Consider the following 18670-nt stretch of genomic DNA (forward strand, 5'->3'; position numbering starts at 1 on the left):
GGCGAATACGCTCAGGCAATATGAGGACAGCTATAGCATCTCTTTTTTTCAAAACAGAGAGCCCCAGGCCGTACCTTAGAGTTAGACCGCTGCCCACCTGGATCACTTGCACTTTGTGACATGATCGGCACTCAGTGAGCGTCTACCGCATCATTCTCCAGATCTCCCTGGATTCGCTCCAGGACTACTCTTTGTCTGCGTCGGCTGTATCAGCCATAGCCTGCAGGCGGTGATGATTCGGTTAGCTAGCTTCCCTCTCCACTGACTCCAGAACGGAACAATCGAAGAAGTAATGCCTAATGAACCAGAACTTTCGCTTGCCAAATAATTATACTGGTGTAGATCTACGTGTGGCGTGTCGAGCAGCCTCGCGACCAGTCGTGTTCCTGGGAACGTACAACAGGCATACCGGTACATATCGACTTAGTCTCTGCAGCGCGAAACATTAGGCTATGAGTATGATTGTACAGTACTCAGTAGCTTTCTCCGCAGCTCCGTGTCTTTGTGATCGTGAGCGTTACGTTCATGCTGCGCTCGAGCGAAAATCACATGTCAGTCATCCACAGCGCAAACGGCTGTTGTTCGTGTCGTTTCTCAGTTTCGATCCTGCCGAAACTTTGACAGGGGTAAAAGGGGAACTCCCGGGACGGTAGCGAAACCTTCAAAGATGAGCTCATACCCGTACATACTGGTACCTTAGAGTTAGACCGTCTCACTGCAAACAGTGCCAGTGGCTGGGCGGGATGGTGCAGGATTGCAGGTGCATGGACGCAAACGATTACATCATAGTTACAATACATGTGACACGTACTTGACTTGCGCGATCGGATTTCATTGATATGAGCAACGCCACTAGTACTGGCCAGCGTGAACGGCGGTAGCAGCTGCGTTGCCCCGAATATTTGCCCCGAATGCATGGTCGTGGCCTAGTTGCATGCGCTGGTGACTGCAGTTGTGTGTATGTGTGTGTGCGTGCATGTATGAGCATATGTGAGTGTGTGGGTGTGTGGGCGCACGTGTATGTGTGTGTGTCCCAGCACAAGTTGCTATGGCTTCTTCTGTAGCATCGCTATCATCGGCTCGGGCGATGGGTGTCAAATGGCCAACGGTGTGTGTGTGTGCACGCATGCGCCCGCGAGCGCGCGCACGTGTGTGTGTGTGTGCACGCGCGCGTGTGTAGCAATTCCCCATGCACGTAACTTTGCTATTCCAGGATGAATATGGACACTAGCGGTGCAACACAAATTTGAGCCGAAGTCTCCAAGACCTGTTCTTGTTATGAGAGGCGTGATGATCTGCTTCGGTAGACTGAAACATGAATAGCAAAAGATCGACAGAAGTCTGGTCATTGTAGAAGTCGTGGTATTAATAATCATAAAAAGAGGACAGATAGTTTGAAGAGAGTGTGGCGTTAGTGCGGCTTCATCAACAGCCAGAGGTGGCTGCCACGAGCTCTTTTGATTGTTAAATTAACACAAATGCCTTGTTAAAAAGATAAGATCATCATCACAATATCATGGACTGAACAGTTTTACAATTTCATCCGAGTATCGTAATGTACATGCACGTGTAGATAGAAAATATTGCAGAAGTACGTCAGTCCTATATTGAATTTTATATAGCACATCTCCTCTCTGAGGCATTGTCCAGGATTATTCAGTCGAGGTTTCCATTTCATAATACATAACCTGAGTGCAGAGCGCTTTTAAACGCACTAAAAAGTCAAATTCTTGTTCGGTTGAAGTTGCGGGCTGCACTGGTCGAGTGCCGGATTACTGGAGCTTGAAAGAACATGCCAGCGGTACAGGTGTAGGACGCTTGCCAGCGCTGTTGCTGCGTGGGGACGGCACTGCTGATGCTGCACGCCTACTGTCCGGTGTGTACCCATGTGTGTCAGTTTCGGAATGCTCAACACCGCCATGTGACTCAGCAGACTTCGGAGTGGTTGGTATGATTGCAGTCACTTTGGGAGTGTGATTTGACTTGATTACTGATGATTGAAGTGGACTTGGCCTACTGGAAGGAGATGCATTCTCAGGAATTGAAACATCACTCTCATGTCCACTGATCGATATTGATGTAGTCTCTGTTGGCTCTGACAGTGCAGCTACATCAACTGACACTTCATTATTGAGGGGTCTGATCTCCGACATCTCCCTTTTGAGTTGGGTCAGGAGAGCAGATGCGCGTGTGGCATGGTTGATGGGCTCCACCGATATGCCTGCGTCAGGCAACTGATCATTGTGTGCTCCATCAGCATCGAAATCATGTAACTCACCAGCATTTGTAACAATGCCTTCTTCAGTGCTGCGACCGCCAGTCTTCTTCCTCAATGGTAATTGTCCCTGTGCTTCAGGTATGTTTGGGCTTCTGCTGCTGGTTGTGATTGTGCTGGTGGTGGCGGTGGTGGTGGTGGGGTGCGTTGACAATGACGTGGATGGTGATGGGAGACTGGGTGAAGACCAGTCCGAAGCATGACTGATTGGAGACGAGTGTTTGGAGTCCAGCTGAGAGGAGTCGGCACTGTCCGCTGTGTCGCCGTGTTTCAGGGTTGCCAGCACGGCCTGCCCAGCAACCTTGCCCAGGCTCTTGTAGTGTATTCTCAGCCGAGGAGTGCTGGGTAGCAGGGCGGTAGATGAGCAGCGTGGTGATGCTAATGCTTCGCGTGAGGACACTGACTTCACAATGGCATCTGAGCCGCTACTCTCCCGACTGTCTGAAGTGCTCACTGAGACAGGCCTGCCGAGCAACGTTTCACCATTGATGTGGACCTTCAACAAAGACAGCCTGCAGCGCGACACGATACAAAACGTGCACATCGACAATAGAAGGCAAAATGGTTATCGCAGTCTCATGATCGCCTTGGTGTGAAACTCGGATTCACAACATAAAACTCAGAGTCTATTCTGTTACCAGCCTTCTGTTATCCATACCTGACACAACATTTCTTGGACAAGGCAACAGCCATGGAGAACGTGACATGTATGAGATTTCTGAAGACAGGAACTCCACACGCGGCTATTGTCCATTCCTTACTTTCTTGGAAATCGGGCGGAAACTTTTAATGATGATGGGAGTGATTCAGAAAGATTTTCACATGAAATCCAATCAGTAACTGTAGAGACCTCATGCATGTGAGCTGTGTTTGATCAGTGCACAGCAGAAGGATTGTACTAGGATCTGAGAGTAGAAGCTTACTCATATTCACCATCAGCCAGGCCTGATATTAGAACTTGACTTGCTGGAGATGGTATCTGCAGACGGGGATAAGGTAACCAAACAACATGTCGGCATACAGCTGCATCCAACTAGAATTATTTCAATTTATCAATTTATGATACAGAAACAAAAGGCTAGAAATACCGAAAACACTATGCCAGTGAAAATCTGTAAAACAAATGGGAAGCGTTTCCAATTCTCCGATAATGTGTCTACGTCATCCAAACCAGTGAGAGTCACTGGTCTTTGCAGTGCATGATGTATATGTTAGCACCAATGATCTTATACTGCAGCAGTTATAGCTTACCATGGGTATGACGGGGACATTGTTTATCAGCAGGCGATAGCCAAGAAGTCCTCCATCACCTGTACTATCATCGGCTTCTGACGGCACCATGTCAAGAAAGCTTCCCTCGTCAGTGTGCTGGAGCTGCTGTACGTTGGGACTCTGGAAACCGGTGTTCACGCCACAGCACTGCCACGCCAGTAGCACTTCATGTGTTGACCAGCGGCGGACGCTTATACTCCACTCAGCACCGTCTGTGATTGACAGTGAAAGACACTCACACACTCACACACTCACACACACACACACACACACACACACACACACACACACACACACACACACACACACACACACACACACACACACTTGTAAACACACAAACACACATACCGGTATACACACATGCACACATACAGTGTTGGATTGTCTACAAAAAAACGTTGAGGAGCTTGAAACAGGCATCTGACATTCTGGCTGTATCAGAAAAGTGTCAAATTCGGGTACGTGCAAGCACTCAAGTTGTCTCATATGGCTCTGCCCTCGCAGTATCTAGCACGTTGGCAAGTACCCAGAAACTTAGCTTGTACTTGGCAATGGACGCTTGTGCAGGCACATCGACTATTATATTGATAATGAATTAGGTCATCATTAGGATCAGAAATAGCACGTTCGATGTCTAAAAAGAATAAGCAGCATTCATTGTAAAGACTTGTAACTTAGACCAATTTTCAGTGAGTTAATTGCCACAGGCACTGACAACTGAAGCATGACTATCACTCACCACTATCAATGATGTCATGGTGACGTGGCTCAGTGCACAGCACATGTTCATTGGAAAGCAGAGCGACGTCATCATCACCATCGGACTCTGATACCGAATGCTGCGAAGTGGCTTCAGGACTTCCCCTTTCCTCGCTGCAGCTATCTGGTCGAAGAGGAGAAGAGCACCGCCGGGGTGACTTTTCACTGGCCAATACTGCACCCTCCATGTTCTCCTCATCACTGGGACTCAAGGAATCTGCTGACATGGACTCTAAGCTAGTGCTGCTGCTGCTGCTGCTGCTATCGGTATATGATGCAGTCACCCTGGTTTCCACGCCTGGATTGTTGTTCATCGCTGTGATGTCCTCTACAGGAAAAGGTGAAACGGATTTATGTGGTGCATGTGAATCATAGAGATAATGATTGCATGCCAGACTCCAGTAGACGTCACTAGATCATGTGGTACTAGTAGTCTAAGTACATCAGTGCTATTAGATTAGACCGTGACTACCTGTGCTGCTAGGCATGCAACTCACACATACCTGACTGTATGTACCTGTTATCACATGGCTGACTAACTAGTTACTTCTACCGCTTACCTACACCTTGAAACCTCAGCAAGTGTACGCTTCTCGTTGGCTGAATATTTGAACTAAACGAGACTGAGTACGAACTTGGGCATGCTGGTGCAAGGCACAGTACAGTGACACTAGCAAATCACGAGGAAGAATACACAACCCGTACCTGCCCAGCCTGTATGACTATCGCTCTATCACTTTGTTCATTCATAGGTGTGACTATGGCTCTATCACTTTGTTCATTCATACTTGAAGTAGGTGTCCAGCCAGGTACACGGTACTGTTATACATACGCATGCAACTTAACCTACTGTAGTCATGACGACACTACTGTACAATACAATACATGTACCATGGCATTTAAAAACTATTTTACCATCAGCTCCGCCATCGACATCATCATCGACATCATCATCGTCATCGTCATGTTCGAGGCCAAAACCCAAGCGCTGAAGACGCCTCCTTGTCTCGCCGGCTACGTAGACAGAGCCCGAGAGAGCACTGACTCGATCCTCAAGAAACTCAACCTGTGTTGTCACACACAATCCAACATGATGTTTTAATACACAGGGAGCGTACGAGGTTTGCTCCGCAAACTAATACTGTTGGTATGTCTCGTAGATATACACATGCTTGGTCCTATGGTACATAGCACTGACCTATGAAAGCTGAGGCAGCTCTACTCATACAGCACACACATATTTCCATTGTTGTAAGGGGGGGGGGGGGGAAGGGGAGTAAAGGCACATAGGCAAGGTTTGTCAGTAAATAAACAGGTATACATAATATAATTCCACTTCCACTCACCATACCGTGACCCAATACATGCAAGTACCCTTACCCGCACCATAAAAACAGTCAGTGGACAGCAGCTGAATGTAAACCTCCGTATTTTTCAGCAAATACACCGCACCTGAGTGTATTGAAAAGTCTACAAATGCCAGGCATGCTATGCTTGCCCTGCAAACTAATCAGTTACTGTACCTGTGTTTGGAGCTGTTCACAGAGGGTTTTCAGCGTAGATACGTTATCCGGGTTTGGCTCGTTTCTACAGACATCAGGCCACACAAACACACATGGCGACGACGACAACATCAACAATGCTGTGCCATTACAAATGCATCCATGTTTCTCCCGCTATCATGACGTAGGAGTGCAGAGTGGCGACGCACATCACTGTCAAGACTCAAAATCCAATAAGAAACGCCAGCTGACTCACGCAGGCACTTCATGTTCCTCTGGGATGGGAGTTCTCTGTGCTTGTGACGCCCTCTGGTGCTTCTGAAGGTCTTGAATCTATATCCAGACAAAGACAACAATAACCAATGGAATAATCCTTAAAAGAAACAGTGAGCACCGAATTGCTTACAGTTACAGCGCCTACACTGCTACAGGTGTCACCTGGACCCGGATGATCGACATTTCAATTTGCCAAAGTGTAAGAAGCTGACATATACCAAGCCGCCGGGTGTGCGATGGAAAGACTGCAAACTTACTTCATGCCACAACGTCTGTAGAGCACCAGCCTGTATCCTTTGAACATGCAAGCTATTCTGCAGCTGTTGTTTGCACCTAGTGGGAGAAAGAGAGAGAGAGAGAGAGAGAGAGAGAGAGAGAGACTGATTTCTTCTTGCAAACACATGTCATATTGTCAAATTTCTCCTGATGGCATTGATCTGAAGACTATGACGACCACACATTCAACCAGAGATTGGCTTCGGGTACTGGTGATCGCCGCTTACAACGGGTAACAAGAGTTCTCATACAGACCGGCACAACAGTAGATCTACTCGACATGCACATGTGCACATGTTCACTGTATTTTGCCATTTCTAAAAAAAACACTCCACCACACAGTTACGTACTGGCTCAATTCACTGCCAAGGCTTGAGACGAGACGAACAAGTTGAGTCTCACGAATATCCTGAGCCGATGTTGCAGCGTCCTTGCTGAAACACAGATATCACAACCCATATTTTCGACAAGCTACTAGTAAGTTAGTCGGAGATGACGGCTGGTCCTTTACCAGTACACTATACAGTCAGTTGCTAGAATCCCGAATGGGTAAGTGTGCCTCTTGGCAATCTATCGGCGAATATTTCCCTAGAATCCAAGGACACTGCATTCGATTCCTGCACCTGGATCCTACTTCAAAGTACTTGCCACTATCAAGGTTATACCAATGACATCGCTGTATGTACATTGTATTGACCAGTGGCAAGTGCTTGTGGTGACACAGGTAAGTGTTTGCCACTCCATGTAATGTATCACAAATGATGGCATTATCACATATCCTCTATCGGAGTCCGCATGACCTGAACTAAACAGACTCTTTCAAAAGCCTAACATCAACATCTCAACCTACAATGCTACATGAACCGTTGGCCCGCTATACAAGTACTCACATAGTTTGGAGATCAGCCATCGAAAACGGTCCTGATTCTTCTCCCATCTTGCTTGATATTGCGGACGATATGGCCGGTTTGTCTGAAGGCAAGCCGGTAGTCGCATTGTCAACGGACACATCTGCTTGGGATTGAGACTCAGAACTCGTAGTCGTGGAGTGGTGAGAAGGATCAGCATGCGGTGGGGGCAGCAAGGTGGCAGGCACGGGCGAAGAATGCGTCTTCACACGCATGGCATCTGGCGGGTGATGAGTCACTGCTTCTTCGTGAGTGTACACTAGCTCAGTGGGATGTGATACCGCCGGAGAAGACTTGATAATAGATGGTAGAAGGGCAGACTTGGTACCGAGTGACTCCTTTGCCAGAAACTCACTGAGCGGAGCTACAGGTGGATCATTAAGTAGCGTATCTAGGATACGTCAGAGACAAGACAGAATTAAGAGAAGCCACTGCATCAGCCGCTGACAACAGCCAATGCTTGTTGTGATGTCCAGCATAAATAGATAAATCCGATCTCAGTCCACAAACTCTCGCTGAGTTGTGTACGCTCACAAAAACTCCAACATGTACTAGTTCACTTTCAATTTGACTTTTGTTGCAGAGCTTGTTAGAATGCTTGGAAGGCTCTTGCTTGGGAGGAGAGCCTCGGGAGGAGAGCCTCCCAAAGGCATTGAAACAAAGCGTTGCCATGCATGAGAGACCACGGCTCAAACAACGGCTCCAGCCAGGGCAATGCTATGCACAGTCTGTAAACATATTTTTAAGAGTCGTTTTGACTTCCGTGACCCCGCCGTCAACACAGGATCATTGTTCGGACTCACCCAGACCGTCATCAAGGATTTGCGGCACAAGATCTCCCATGATATTCGGATCCTCCACATCGCTCGGCACTGGGATGTACAGTGATGTGCTATGCAATGGTGTAGCATTTTCATCCTCATCCATACCAACGTCACTGTCTAGAAACACTCCTATCGACAAACAGAATAACGCAAATACTCTACGTTTAGTCTACTGTGGGCGATTTAGCAATGATGCTATACAATTGATAGCATACAACACATACACACTGTTACCTGGTGACTGGTGAACTGCCCAGTCCGTCTGAGTACTTCCTATACGTGAGTAGTTGGATTGACAGCATGCTAGCCATTTTCAGTAGGTGCCACATCAGTGCAGGACTGCTAAACATGGCTTTATACTCGCCCACCCCTCTCGCCGACACTGTGAAAAGGTTACCAGGTTTATTCACAAACATAGCGACTTCAATACATGGCATGCAAATCCATAGTACGTGTGAGTACCCGCAACATTAATGATAATCAGCCTTGCCAGCATCAAGTTGGCCAGTGGATGCCAAACACCGACACGATGGCACTGCCACACAGGCTTACCTTGATTCCACGCTGGTATGGTTGACAGACTGCTACCATCGTGTACCTAGGCATGGTGAAAACGCAAATCAATATAACAGTACCACTTGCCAAGCAGCAACATAGTAGAAGCATAGAAGAGCAACGAAGCAATAATGCATGCAGATCAATAGTTCACTGCGAGATGCGGGAAAGTGCAAAGAAATGTATGGTGGCAGGCACACAATGGGGCGGGGAAGTAGAATTCGAGCCACCCTTTTCTGCAATGACAGGTGTGTAGTATGAGTACACACAGGTACAAATATCAACTCGATTGAATAATTCATTCCCAGTTCAGAGAAGAATTTGGGTGGACGCTTCCTGCAGTTTCATGTTCAATAGTATGAATGGCAAAATAGTATGAATGGCAAAATTCAAAACATCATACTTATGCAGGTGTGACGCTGCTACAATACTTCATGTCTTTGAGGGAAGAGCCAAACTTACCGACGGTATTTGTGATCGCAATGATTGAAGGGCATGCTCATGAAGAACGCTCTCCTGGTCGGCGATCAAATCAGTCAGCTGCTCGCACAGTCGTTGTTGCTGCTCTATGGTCTGCTGTTGCGCGGCCACATCAGCAAGTTGCCGACGATGATACTCTAGTAATGTTTGCTGCTGCTCCTTGTACAGTGCCAGTGTGTTTGAAACCGAAGTGTTTTCATTCACACTGTCTATTTCAGGTCGAATCTGATCGGATGTGAAAGTCGGAGGTGATGTTTCTTTCGATGGCAGTGACCGTGTCCTGTCGTGGTCATAGCCGGTACTCGTAACTTCTGCGGCACGTTGTCGAGAAAACGGTGCAGCTTCTGGGTGGATATTATCAGCTGGCAACGGGCTCCGGCTGTTAGGCATGCTGGTGGTACATGTAAGCGAGTCAGTGCGAAGACTGAGCTTACTCAATGGCGTACCGGGAATTGAATCTGAGTGGGAGCTAGCTCCCTGACCCTCTTCAAAAGCCGACTGTCTGTGGGCTGGATGATGGCTTGGAGAGGGAGGTGATGCAACTGGAGTTCCTTGCAAGTTCCTCGAGCGAGGACTAAGCATACTCACTACTACCGACGGCGCTGTCGACATTGATCGTGGGGTTGCTCCGACTGCAGGTACAGTGACCATTGCCGGATGTTTGGGGCTTGGTGGGAGCAACGTAATGTTGGTCAGGTCAGAAAAGACTGACGGAACGGCCCCATTTCCCACCCGACCAAGGTTCCCTGCGGGTGCCAACAACCAATCCGTTGTGCTTGCCAGCTCAGCTGGACACGACAGAAAGAGATGGCAGAAGATCCGAATATGATTGTATTTCAATAATAGTAAGTTGTAAACCAGATACACTCTTTGCCCTACATGGAAACCGTTAGTAGGGCCAGTGGCAAGGCAACAGGAAGAGGGGAGACACAGCGGCAGACCCAGCGATCTCTACAGGGGGGTTCCAGTATAGTCAAAACTGACTAGCTGATACATGTCCATGGACACGCATGTGGTTGCCAGTAGCACATTTACGAAATTCAGGGGGTTCCGCGGAACCCCTGGAACATCTCCTGGATCCGCCTCTGGGGGAAGAAGTGCCCAGCGAGGAGTCAGACGTGGCAGTGAATGCATGAATATAATTAGGGTGCAGATGTACTAGTGGCCAAATGTAGGCAAACTTGGCTCAATACCGGCCTTACCCGCGGTTCTCACTTTCGGGCTGCCTTGGGATAGACTGATGGATACAGATGAGTAGGTGGGTGGTGGTGATCAGAAATTACCCAAGGTTGTCAAACAGTTCAGATCGTCGGCGCAGCAAGGAGCTAGCAACAGCCGAAGAACAGGAAGTAGTGCACATGATGCTCTGAACTGCCACGTGACCCAGCTCGGGACATGATTCCGAATGCCGGCGTGGCATGCCGCACTTGTTGTGCCGTCAGAGGAAAACCTTATGGCAAGTACAATTGTGTGTTGTTAGTTATTCCCATGCATGGGAACTCTCATGTTTCTTGAAGTATAATCCTTTCTGAGCGGACTGACAAGTGGCAATGTATCTGTAATGCTCAGTGCTGCACTCATTGGCTATTGCTAACATTCTATAATCATGTTGCTCAGTGTACTGGCATGTTTGTTGTTGCTACCCCTACTACTGCTGCAGTGATGCGCAGCTAGCGGGCTACTGCCGGGTACTAGTAATTAAAAAACCAAAAAAGTACATTACTAGCGGGAATACAACGCATTGTATTTTAACCTGTTACCACTATTATGTACTACTAATACAATGCTAACATTCAGTCCTTCAATTTGATACCTACCTTGAGACTTCGGCGACGACATCGATGTGCCTGTGAGCTGAGGGCGTCTGTATGTGTCCTAATAACTAAAAACTTCAGTTCCCTCACATCACAGCCAACATGCTCAGATCAGAAAGGCCCTACTCGTAACTGAGTTGAGCTCGTTCTGCCTGCACGAACAAATAGCGCAACATGTAACGCTGCTGTAGTCGTTACATGCAATAGCACTAGCAGCTCTGCGCTTCTTCCGCTGCTTTTGCTTTTTATGTTTCCCCGCCAAAGCTACACTGGGCTGCCACGTGATCAAATAAAAATGATGCCGATCGGCAAAGAAAATCTGAAAAATCGGTTTTGCATTGAAAAGGAAAGAAAAGGACGACGTCGACGTTTACTACCTCTTTGTTTGGCCTACAGTAGCTCATATCCACCAGATCCTGATTGTTTTGAAGTTACCAATTGCCCACGAATCGTGCTTCTGATCCGTGAGTTATACAGATGGCATCTAGGAAGGCGAAAACTGAATCGGGCACGGATGGCTCGGACTTCTCCCATCGCGAACGTGTTGCTACTCATTACACACAAAGTGTCAAGCTGAAAAGTGGCCTTATGAAAGTCCTCTACTGCCATTTCGCATTGGCGGCTGGTGCCTTACTTCACATTATCCTTTCACTGGGCAGTGAAGCGCCGTTGTGGCCATGGTGGGAGGTAGCATGGATCAGCACAGCTCTGTCTTGCTTCATGGCCATCTCATCCCTGCCCAAAAACCAAATCAACCTGCTGTCGTCATTCGCCTGGTTCAACGTCCTGTTTGGAATTGGCACGTGTGGCGTTGGACTGTACTCGTGTCTGGCCACAAGAAACTGGATCTTGGCTGCATTCTGCACAATTGCAAGCTGTCTTCATCTGGTTGAAGCGAAATACTCCAAAAATTTAACATCTGCATGGAAAGTAAGACGGTGATTATCTAGCCATATTTTTTTTAATAGCTCTCATTTGCCGTACGTAGAAGAACAAAGTCAAACCTTCTGGTGCCGTACATGCATGTACATGTACATATTCCAAGTATTTAATTTTTACTCAAATGTGCTCCCTAATGCCTGATGGCATTCATAAAAAAATAATTCTGATCTAACACTTACAAGCTACTGTGCACTCAGTGTGGTCTTGTGTGATGTTGAATGCTGGGTACGCAGTGGAGTTATGTGTCCTGTGAAAATAAGAATATGCGCTAGTCTGAGTCAATGGTAGTAAGCCATATCGTGTTCACATCTCATCAATAATCATAGTCCTATTTTCACATTGGCAATTGTGCTGGCCAGTGAAGTCCGCTGGGACAGATTCTGCGCCCTGTGTCCAGCACCACTCGACCCTGAGCTGAGCTCACCCGTCCACCATGCAACTCGCGGCGGTGGTGACACGAGTGGTCAGATTTCACTGGCCAGCGCGAAATTGTTGCATCCATGAAATCGCAATTTCCTGGAGGGACTGGGGTGGGAATTCCCATGCTTTGCAAGCCAAACTGTATACAGACTACTCCTGTATGGCTTTTATAGAATGCTATCATTGTTTCATCATGTACCTGATGCTGCCCATGATGCAAGTGCCGAAATGGAAGCGAAGTAGGAACTGGTTCAGATATTCAGTGTTGTAGGAACTGGTGTCCGTTCAAGTATTTTGCTCTTAGTTGTACATGATGTGATACAAAATGCAATTGGATTTTTCGATTTCCAGTGGGTCAATTACAGTCGTGGCCAAAGAAATCCGACCCGCGAGTCAAAGGTAGCGCCACTGTTCCAATTCATGCATCAAACACGGTCCGAAAACCCATCCGAGGGCCGCTTAGGCCTTTGTGCTGCTTTCGGCTCGCGGGCTGGATTTCTTTTGCCACAACTGTAGTTTGAGTCATATTTGGTACTGGTCAAAGAATTTCTCGATTAGAACTTCACTATCAGGATTCTTTACCTCTTGGCTGTTGGTAGTCCAGTGGTACAAGCAAGTCTACTGCTATCTCACTGCTTATCTCCACACAAACACTTTCATTCCACATGTACCATGTGTACTGTAACACGTACTGTTAGTCTACAAAATATTCGGCGTTTACTTATTTTCGGCTATTTTCGGCCTGGTCGTGTTTGGCCGAAAATTTGTTGCGGCCGACATTTTGTTTCGCAAGGTTCAGTGTGACAGTGCATACAGGCGGCAGCAGTACAGGCCAAACATTTTATGCGGTCGAAATGGGTTTTAGGCTTTAGCCCAGGGAGGCCGAAATTTGAATGGGCCGAACATTAGTAGATTTACAGTAATGGCTACCACCACCACCACCTCCACCTCCGCCACCACCACCACCACCTCCGCTACCACCACCTCCGCTACCACCACCTCCGCCGCCGCCACCACCACCACCTCCGCTACCACCACCTCCGCTACCACCACCTCCGCCGCCACCATCACCACCACCTCCGCCACCACCACCACCTCCGCCGCCACCACCACCACCTCCGCCGCCGCCACCACCTCCGCCACCACCACCACCACCTCCGCTGCCGCCGCCACCACCACCACCACCACCTCCGCAACCACCACCACCACCACCTCCGCCACCACCACCACCTCCGCCACCACCACCACCTCCGCCGCCACCACCACCACCACCACCACCACCAACAACGACTGTGTTTACCAGATAAAAAATTACTTTCACATTGATTAGTGCAAAGCACGAAAACGAAGTCAACCTGATAATTTTATTGTGACTTAGGAATTGGTCCAGCAATGTAAAGACTACTAAAGAAAGAGAGAGAGAGAGAGAGAGAGAGAGAGAGAGAGAGAGAGAGAGAGAGAGAGAGAGAGAGAGAGAGAGAGAGAGAGAGAGAGAGAGAGAGAGAGACAGAGAGAGAGAGAGAGACAGACAGACAGACAGACAGACAGACAGACAGACACACACACACACACACACAGACACAGAGAGAGACAGACACACAGACAGACAGACAGACATACATACATACATACTGATGTGTATCTATATTCATTACGTCATAGTTGTACTGCATGCACGCACACACACGGATTAGTTGAGTGTGCTTCTTTTTCCTGTTGTTCTTTCTCATGACATGTTTTGTTTCCGTTCCCAAGTCTTCACGAATAAATAGTAACGTATCATGGCGCAGTGAACTTGTTCTTTCCTGTGTCCGTGCCTTGTGTCCGCACCTTGTAGTGTTTGCACGGGCCCAGTTGTTTTTTCCGTGTGAAGTAGTAGTTTCCGCGATCGAAACTCTGTCTCAGTTGAATTATTTTAGTAGTGTATTTGTTCGTACTCGTGGACGAGAGTGACTAATCGTAATGGAACAATCACAGGACGATACCGGATTTGACCTGTCCTCCGCGACCGAGCGACAGCAGGAATCTCAAATGGGTGTCCTGATGAAATTTATGGAGCAGCAGATGCGTGCAGCTGAGGCTCGTGATAAGGCGATGCAAGATCTGTTCAAGAATGTTCAGAGCAGGTCGCTATCACCATCGCAGCCTCAGTTCACTCCGCAGCCCTCAGCACCAGCTCAGTCCACCTCGCAGACCTCAGCACCACGGCCAGTGAACAGTGTTTCCTGCCCACACTTATTGTCGTCTGCGACGCTGGCTGATTTTCACTCCTTCGTTGAGAGCTGGAGAGATTTTAGTGTTTGCCAGCATTTGGCCAGCCAGGCTCGTGAGGCCAGAGTGGCAACACTCCGTCAGTGTTTCGATGAGGAGCTGCGACGTTTTATCCGAGAGGATATTATTTGCATACCAGCTTCAGCTGACGTCGACCTGATGCTGGAGCGCATTCAGGCGTATATCAGACGGCAACGTAATCCACTGTTAGACCGCATAGAGTTTTACCAGCGTGTCCAGCAAGCTGGAGAATCATTTGATGCGTTTTACACAGCCCTGTGTGAACTACAAAGTGCATGCGACTTCTTGTCACACAGCCTATGTGGAACGTGTGATGCTCGCTGCTGTGCGCAGTGCAAAGGCCTCGGCCGTACCCTCAAGGAGGAATCTCTGCGCGACCGCGTCGTCATTGGTGTGCGGAACGATGAGACGCGACACAAGTTGCTCGCAACTCATGGTCTCACGCTCGACCAGGCTGTCACCCTCTGTCGGACGGAGGAAGCAGCATACCACACCAAGGCACACATGCCCAGTCCTGGCCTCCAGGCAAGTGCTGCCAAGCAGTCGGCGTACAAGCAGCAGAAACGTCACAAGCCAGCTGACTCTAAGCCAAGTGAGACATCAAGTGCGGCCAAGTCCACTTGTCCAAATTGTGGTCGTTCTGACCACACGAAATCTGTATGTCCTGCCAAGGGCAAGAAGTGCAACTCCTGTCATGGCATTGGGCATTTTCAGCGAATGTGCAAGCGCCAGAAACAGCCGAAGACTAGCTCTGCTGCCAAGCTTGGCCAGCTGAAGCTACAGCGTGCATCTCGCGTGGACCGTCGCACAGTACCTGTTTCGACCATGCTGCAAACAGAGGATCAGCCATCCCAACTGTCCTGGACACCAGACACAGGCAGTGACGTTGATGCCATTGGCGAGGAGCACCTCACGCAGATCGGTGGGTTCGTCGAGAACTTAGATGACGACCACGACTGTGTGCAGGCTGTGACCGGTGAGCCGCTACGCAACCTGGGCAAGATACGTGCGACTCTACGAGTCGGTGAGACGCAGCATGAAACCGTCATCCATGTGTACAAGGGTCTACACGATGCCCTGCTCTCTCATACCTCATTGCGTGCGCTGAAGTTTCTCCCACCTGATTGGCCAGTCCAATTCACCGCTGAACACGAGGGTGCATCTTCACCCAAGATCTGTGCAGCTGTTTCGTCATGCGCTCATCCTAGTGATGCTGAGTTAGCGCGGACACGTGAGCAGCTCCTGCAAGAGTTCGCTGACGTTTTCTCGGATTCCGGTCTGAAGCCAATGGAAGGTCCGCCAATGGAAATTGAGCTACAGCATGATTCTAAGCCTTCCTGTGTGCACACTGCTCGACCAATACCGTATGCATTCCGTGACCAGATCAAGACTCAGCTCGACGGCATGGTCAGCGACGGGATCATTGAACCAGTGACGGAGCCTAGTGAATGGTGCCATCCGATTGTCATAGTAGACAAGAAGGGCAGCACTGAGAAGCGCCTCACAGTTGACTTCAAGCGGCTGAACGACCAAGTCCGTCGTCCCGCGCATCCCGTACATACGGCACGTGACGTTGTCTCTGGAGTTGGCTCTGCTAAGTTCTTTACGAAGCTCGATGCAAGGCACGGCTACTGGCAGATTCCTCTCAGTGACACTGCTCAGGAATTCACCACGTTTATCACCCCGTACGGCAGATATCGTTATCTACGGAACCCGCAGGGTCTAATATCTGCTGGGGATGAGTTCAACCGGCGCACTGATGCTGCGTTCTCTGCCATCCCGCGTCTCGGCAAGGTAGTCGATGATTGCCTAGCGTACGACGACGACTTTCTGTCGCATGTCAGCCACGTGCGCGAGATTCTGCTCTGCGCCAGGGAGCATGGTATCACGTTCAGCCCCGCCAAGTTTGTGTTCGGTACGCAACGTATCCATTTCTGCGGCTACAACGTCACGCCTGATGGCTGGGTCGTCGACGATGATAAGACGTCCGGTATTCGCCAGTTTCCAGTACCCGCCAACAGAACTGATCTCCGTTCGTTCCTCGGTCTAGTGAACCAATGTGGCGAGTTCACTCCACATCTAGCCGAGTTGACCAATCCTCTGCGTGGCCTGCTCAAGACCTCCCGTGAGTTCATGTGGGACGCTAGCCACACTGCAGCGTTTGAACAGACACAGGAAGCTCTCTTGTCTCCTCCGGTTCTCGCTTTCTATCAAGTTGGTCAAGACCTCCGGCTTGAAACCGATGCATCCGCTCTAAGAGGTCTCGGATTCGTGCTTTGGCAAAAGCAGAATGATCAGTGGCGTATTATTCAGTGTGGATCCCGCTACCTGTCTGATGCTGAAACCCGTTATGCTGTCATCGAGTTGGAAATGCTCGCTGTAGTATGGGCCGTGCGCAAATGCCGCATCTACCTGTCTGGTGCGCCATTTGAAGTCGTCACCGACCACAAGCCCCTGATTCCGATCATCAACTCATATTCGTTGGATCAGATCGAGAACCCGCGTCTTCTACGATTACGCCTCAAGCTCCAAGCCTATCAGCTGCAGGCATCTTGGCGAAAAGGTTCTGAAAATGCCTTCGCCGATGCGCTGTCCCGGAATCCTGTTGGCATTCCTTCCACCACTGATGAGCTTGGTGAAGCCCCGTCGCTTCATTGCCGCAGCATTCAGATCTGCATGGTGCACTCGGACACTGAGCCGAATGCGAATCTCAAGGTTGCAGAGCTGCGGGAAGCTGCAGCTGCAGATGCCACGTACCAGTCATTGATTGAGTGTAGCTTGACTGGATTCCCTGATCGCCAGCAGAAGTTGCCTGCTCCGTTACGTGCGTACTGGAATGGACGTGAGCATCTCTCCGTCGACCATGGCATTGTGTTGAAGGGCAACCGCATTGTTGTTCCTGAATCATTGCGTGCTCAGGTATTGCACAACCTCCACGCTTCACACCAAGGCCTAGTGCGTACTAAGTCTCGTGCGCGTCAGCTTGTATACTGGTCCGGTATCACCAAGGACATTGATACACTCGTTCGTTCTTGTCCTGCTTGCCGCGAACACCAGTCGTCCCAGCCAGCTGAGCCCCTGCTGAACGACCGAACCCCAACACTCCCGTTTGAATGTGCATCTGCCGATTTGTTCACTTGTCAAGGTCACGACTTCCTTGTGTATGCAGATCGTTTGACCGGTTGGCCCTGTGTCGCGCGTACTGGCCGCACCACCTCATCGCATGACGTGATACTCGCATTCCGTCGCTGGTTCTCTGATGTTGGTGTTCCTGCTGTGCTGTGTACAGATGGTGGTCCCCAGTTCTCCTCGCATAAGTTTGCTGAGTTTTGTAAGCGCTGGCAGGTAAACCATGTCATGTCCTCTCCCCACTACCCGCAGAGTAATGGGCACGCCGAAGCTGCTGTCAAAGCCATGAAGCGTCTTATCACCAAGACAACCGTGAATGGCAATCTTGACACAGATGACTTCCGCCGAGGGCTACTGGAATGGCGAAACACACCTGGCTCCTCTGGTCAGAGCCCCGCTGAGCTCCTATATGGCCGCTCTCTCCAGTCATTCGTCATTGCACATTGGAAGGAGTTTGATTCATCCTGGCTCTCCAAAGCGACGACACGTGATGAGACTGCCATGCCATCCGACGATTCCGTCACAGACAAGTCGTCAACTCGTCGCTCGTTGCCGCAGCTCCGCCTCGGCACCCACGTGGATGTTCAGCATCCGCGCACCAAGCAGTGGTCTATTCGTGGGGTCATTGTTGCTGTCGGTAATCATCGGGACTACCTAGTGAAGTTGCCGAGTGGTCGCATTTATTGGCGGAACCGCAGATTCCTGCGTCCGTATCGCCCACTTGTGCCTGCACCGCTTGTTGTCCAACCGGCTGCTGCTGACGCCTCTTCTCCGCCGCCGCCGTCCCGCCGCAGCGCACGTCAGCGCAAGCCACCCCAGCGTTTAAACATTGGTTCGCATCATGGACAGTCCTATGATTGACACTCTTGATCACTAATGTCAATTTCTGCTGTCTCTGCTTTGTTGTTTTCATTCTTCATTTTGTTTTATTTATGATAGATGT

The 18670-nt window shown here is 49.3% G+C and overlaps 3 protein-coding genes across 4 annotated transcripts in view; 1 reads left to right on the plus strand and 2 right to left on the minus strand.

Annotated features, from left to right (window-relative positions):
* Nucleotides 1-357, minus strand: part of LOC135805866 (uncharacterized) — a 28221-nt gene extending 27864 nt beyond the window's left edge. Inside the window, exon 1 of the mRNA XM_065319985.1 lies at nt 75-357. Within this exon, the coding sequence (XP_065176057.1) occupies nt 75-122 (48 nt within the window). The 5' untranslated portion in view covers nt 123-357. The remainder of the gene's footprint in view (nt 1-74) is intronic.
* Nucleotides 358-1316: 959 nt separating this feature from the next.
* On the minus strand, nt 1317-11185 carry LOC135805868 (serine-rich adhesin for platelets-like). Of its 2 annotated transcripts, XM_065319988.1 has the most exons (15): nt 10948-11183; nt 10333-10455; nt 9113-9918; nt 8648-8693; nt 8075-8224; nt 7254-7662; nt 6714-6797; nt 6345-6420; nt 6068-6144; nt 5833-5896; nt 5225-5375; nt 4290-4637; nt 3527-3759; nt 3199-3254; nt 1317-2787 (listed from the first exon to the last, which is right to left on the minus strand). In XM_065319988.1, the coding sequence occupies exons 3-15, from the start codon at nt 9779-9781 to the stop codon at nt 1773-1775; spliced, it is 3378 nt and encodes a 1125-aa protein (XP_065176060.1). In that variant the 5' UTR covers nt 9782-9918; nt 10333-10455; nt 10948-11183; the 3' UTR covers nt 1317-1772. The 2 variants fall into 2 exon arrangements, with proteins under 2 accessions (XP_065176060.1, XP_065176059.1); XM_065319987.1 differs by lacking the exon at nt 10333-10455 and having other exon boundaries at nt 10948-11185.
* A 3083-nt stretch (nt 11186-14268) lies between these two features.
* Nucleotides 14269-18588, plus strand: LOC135808184 (uncharacterized protein K02A2.6-like). The gene has a single exon (XM_065321341.1). The coding sequence runs from the start codon at nt 14269-14271 to the stop codon at nt 18586-18588; it is 4320 nt and encodes a 1439-aa protein (XP_065177413.1).
* The last annotated feature ends 82 nt before the right edge of the window (nt 18589-18670 follow it).

Source organism: Sycon ciliatum, chromosome 1 (assembly GCF_964019385.1).
Source record: "Sycon ciliatum chromosome 1, ocSycCili1.1, whole genome shotgun sequence".
Taxonomy (NCBI): Eukaryota; Metazoa; Porifera; class Calcarea; order Leucosolenida; family Sycettidae; genus Sycon; species Sycon ciliatum.

Excerpts from the sequence above, each read along its gene's own strand:
- LOC135805868 (XM_065319987.1), bottom strand. The coding sequence starts at position 10,969 with ATGTCGTCGCCGAAGTCTCAAG. Across the intron at positions 6,421-6,713 it reads CTTGGCAGTGAATTGAGCCA|GTGCAAACAACAGCTGCAGA; the intron begins GTACGTAACTGT and ends TTCTCCCACTAG. Across the intron at positions 3,255-3,526 it reads ATGTCCCCGTCATACCCATG|ATACCATCTCCAGCAAGTCA; the intron begins GTAAGCTATAAC and ends CCCCGTCTGCAG.
- LOC135808184 (XM_065321341.1), top strand. The coding sequence starts at position 14,269 with ATGGAACAATCACAGGACGATACCGGATTTGACCTGTCCTCCGCGACC.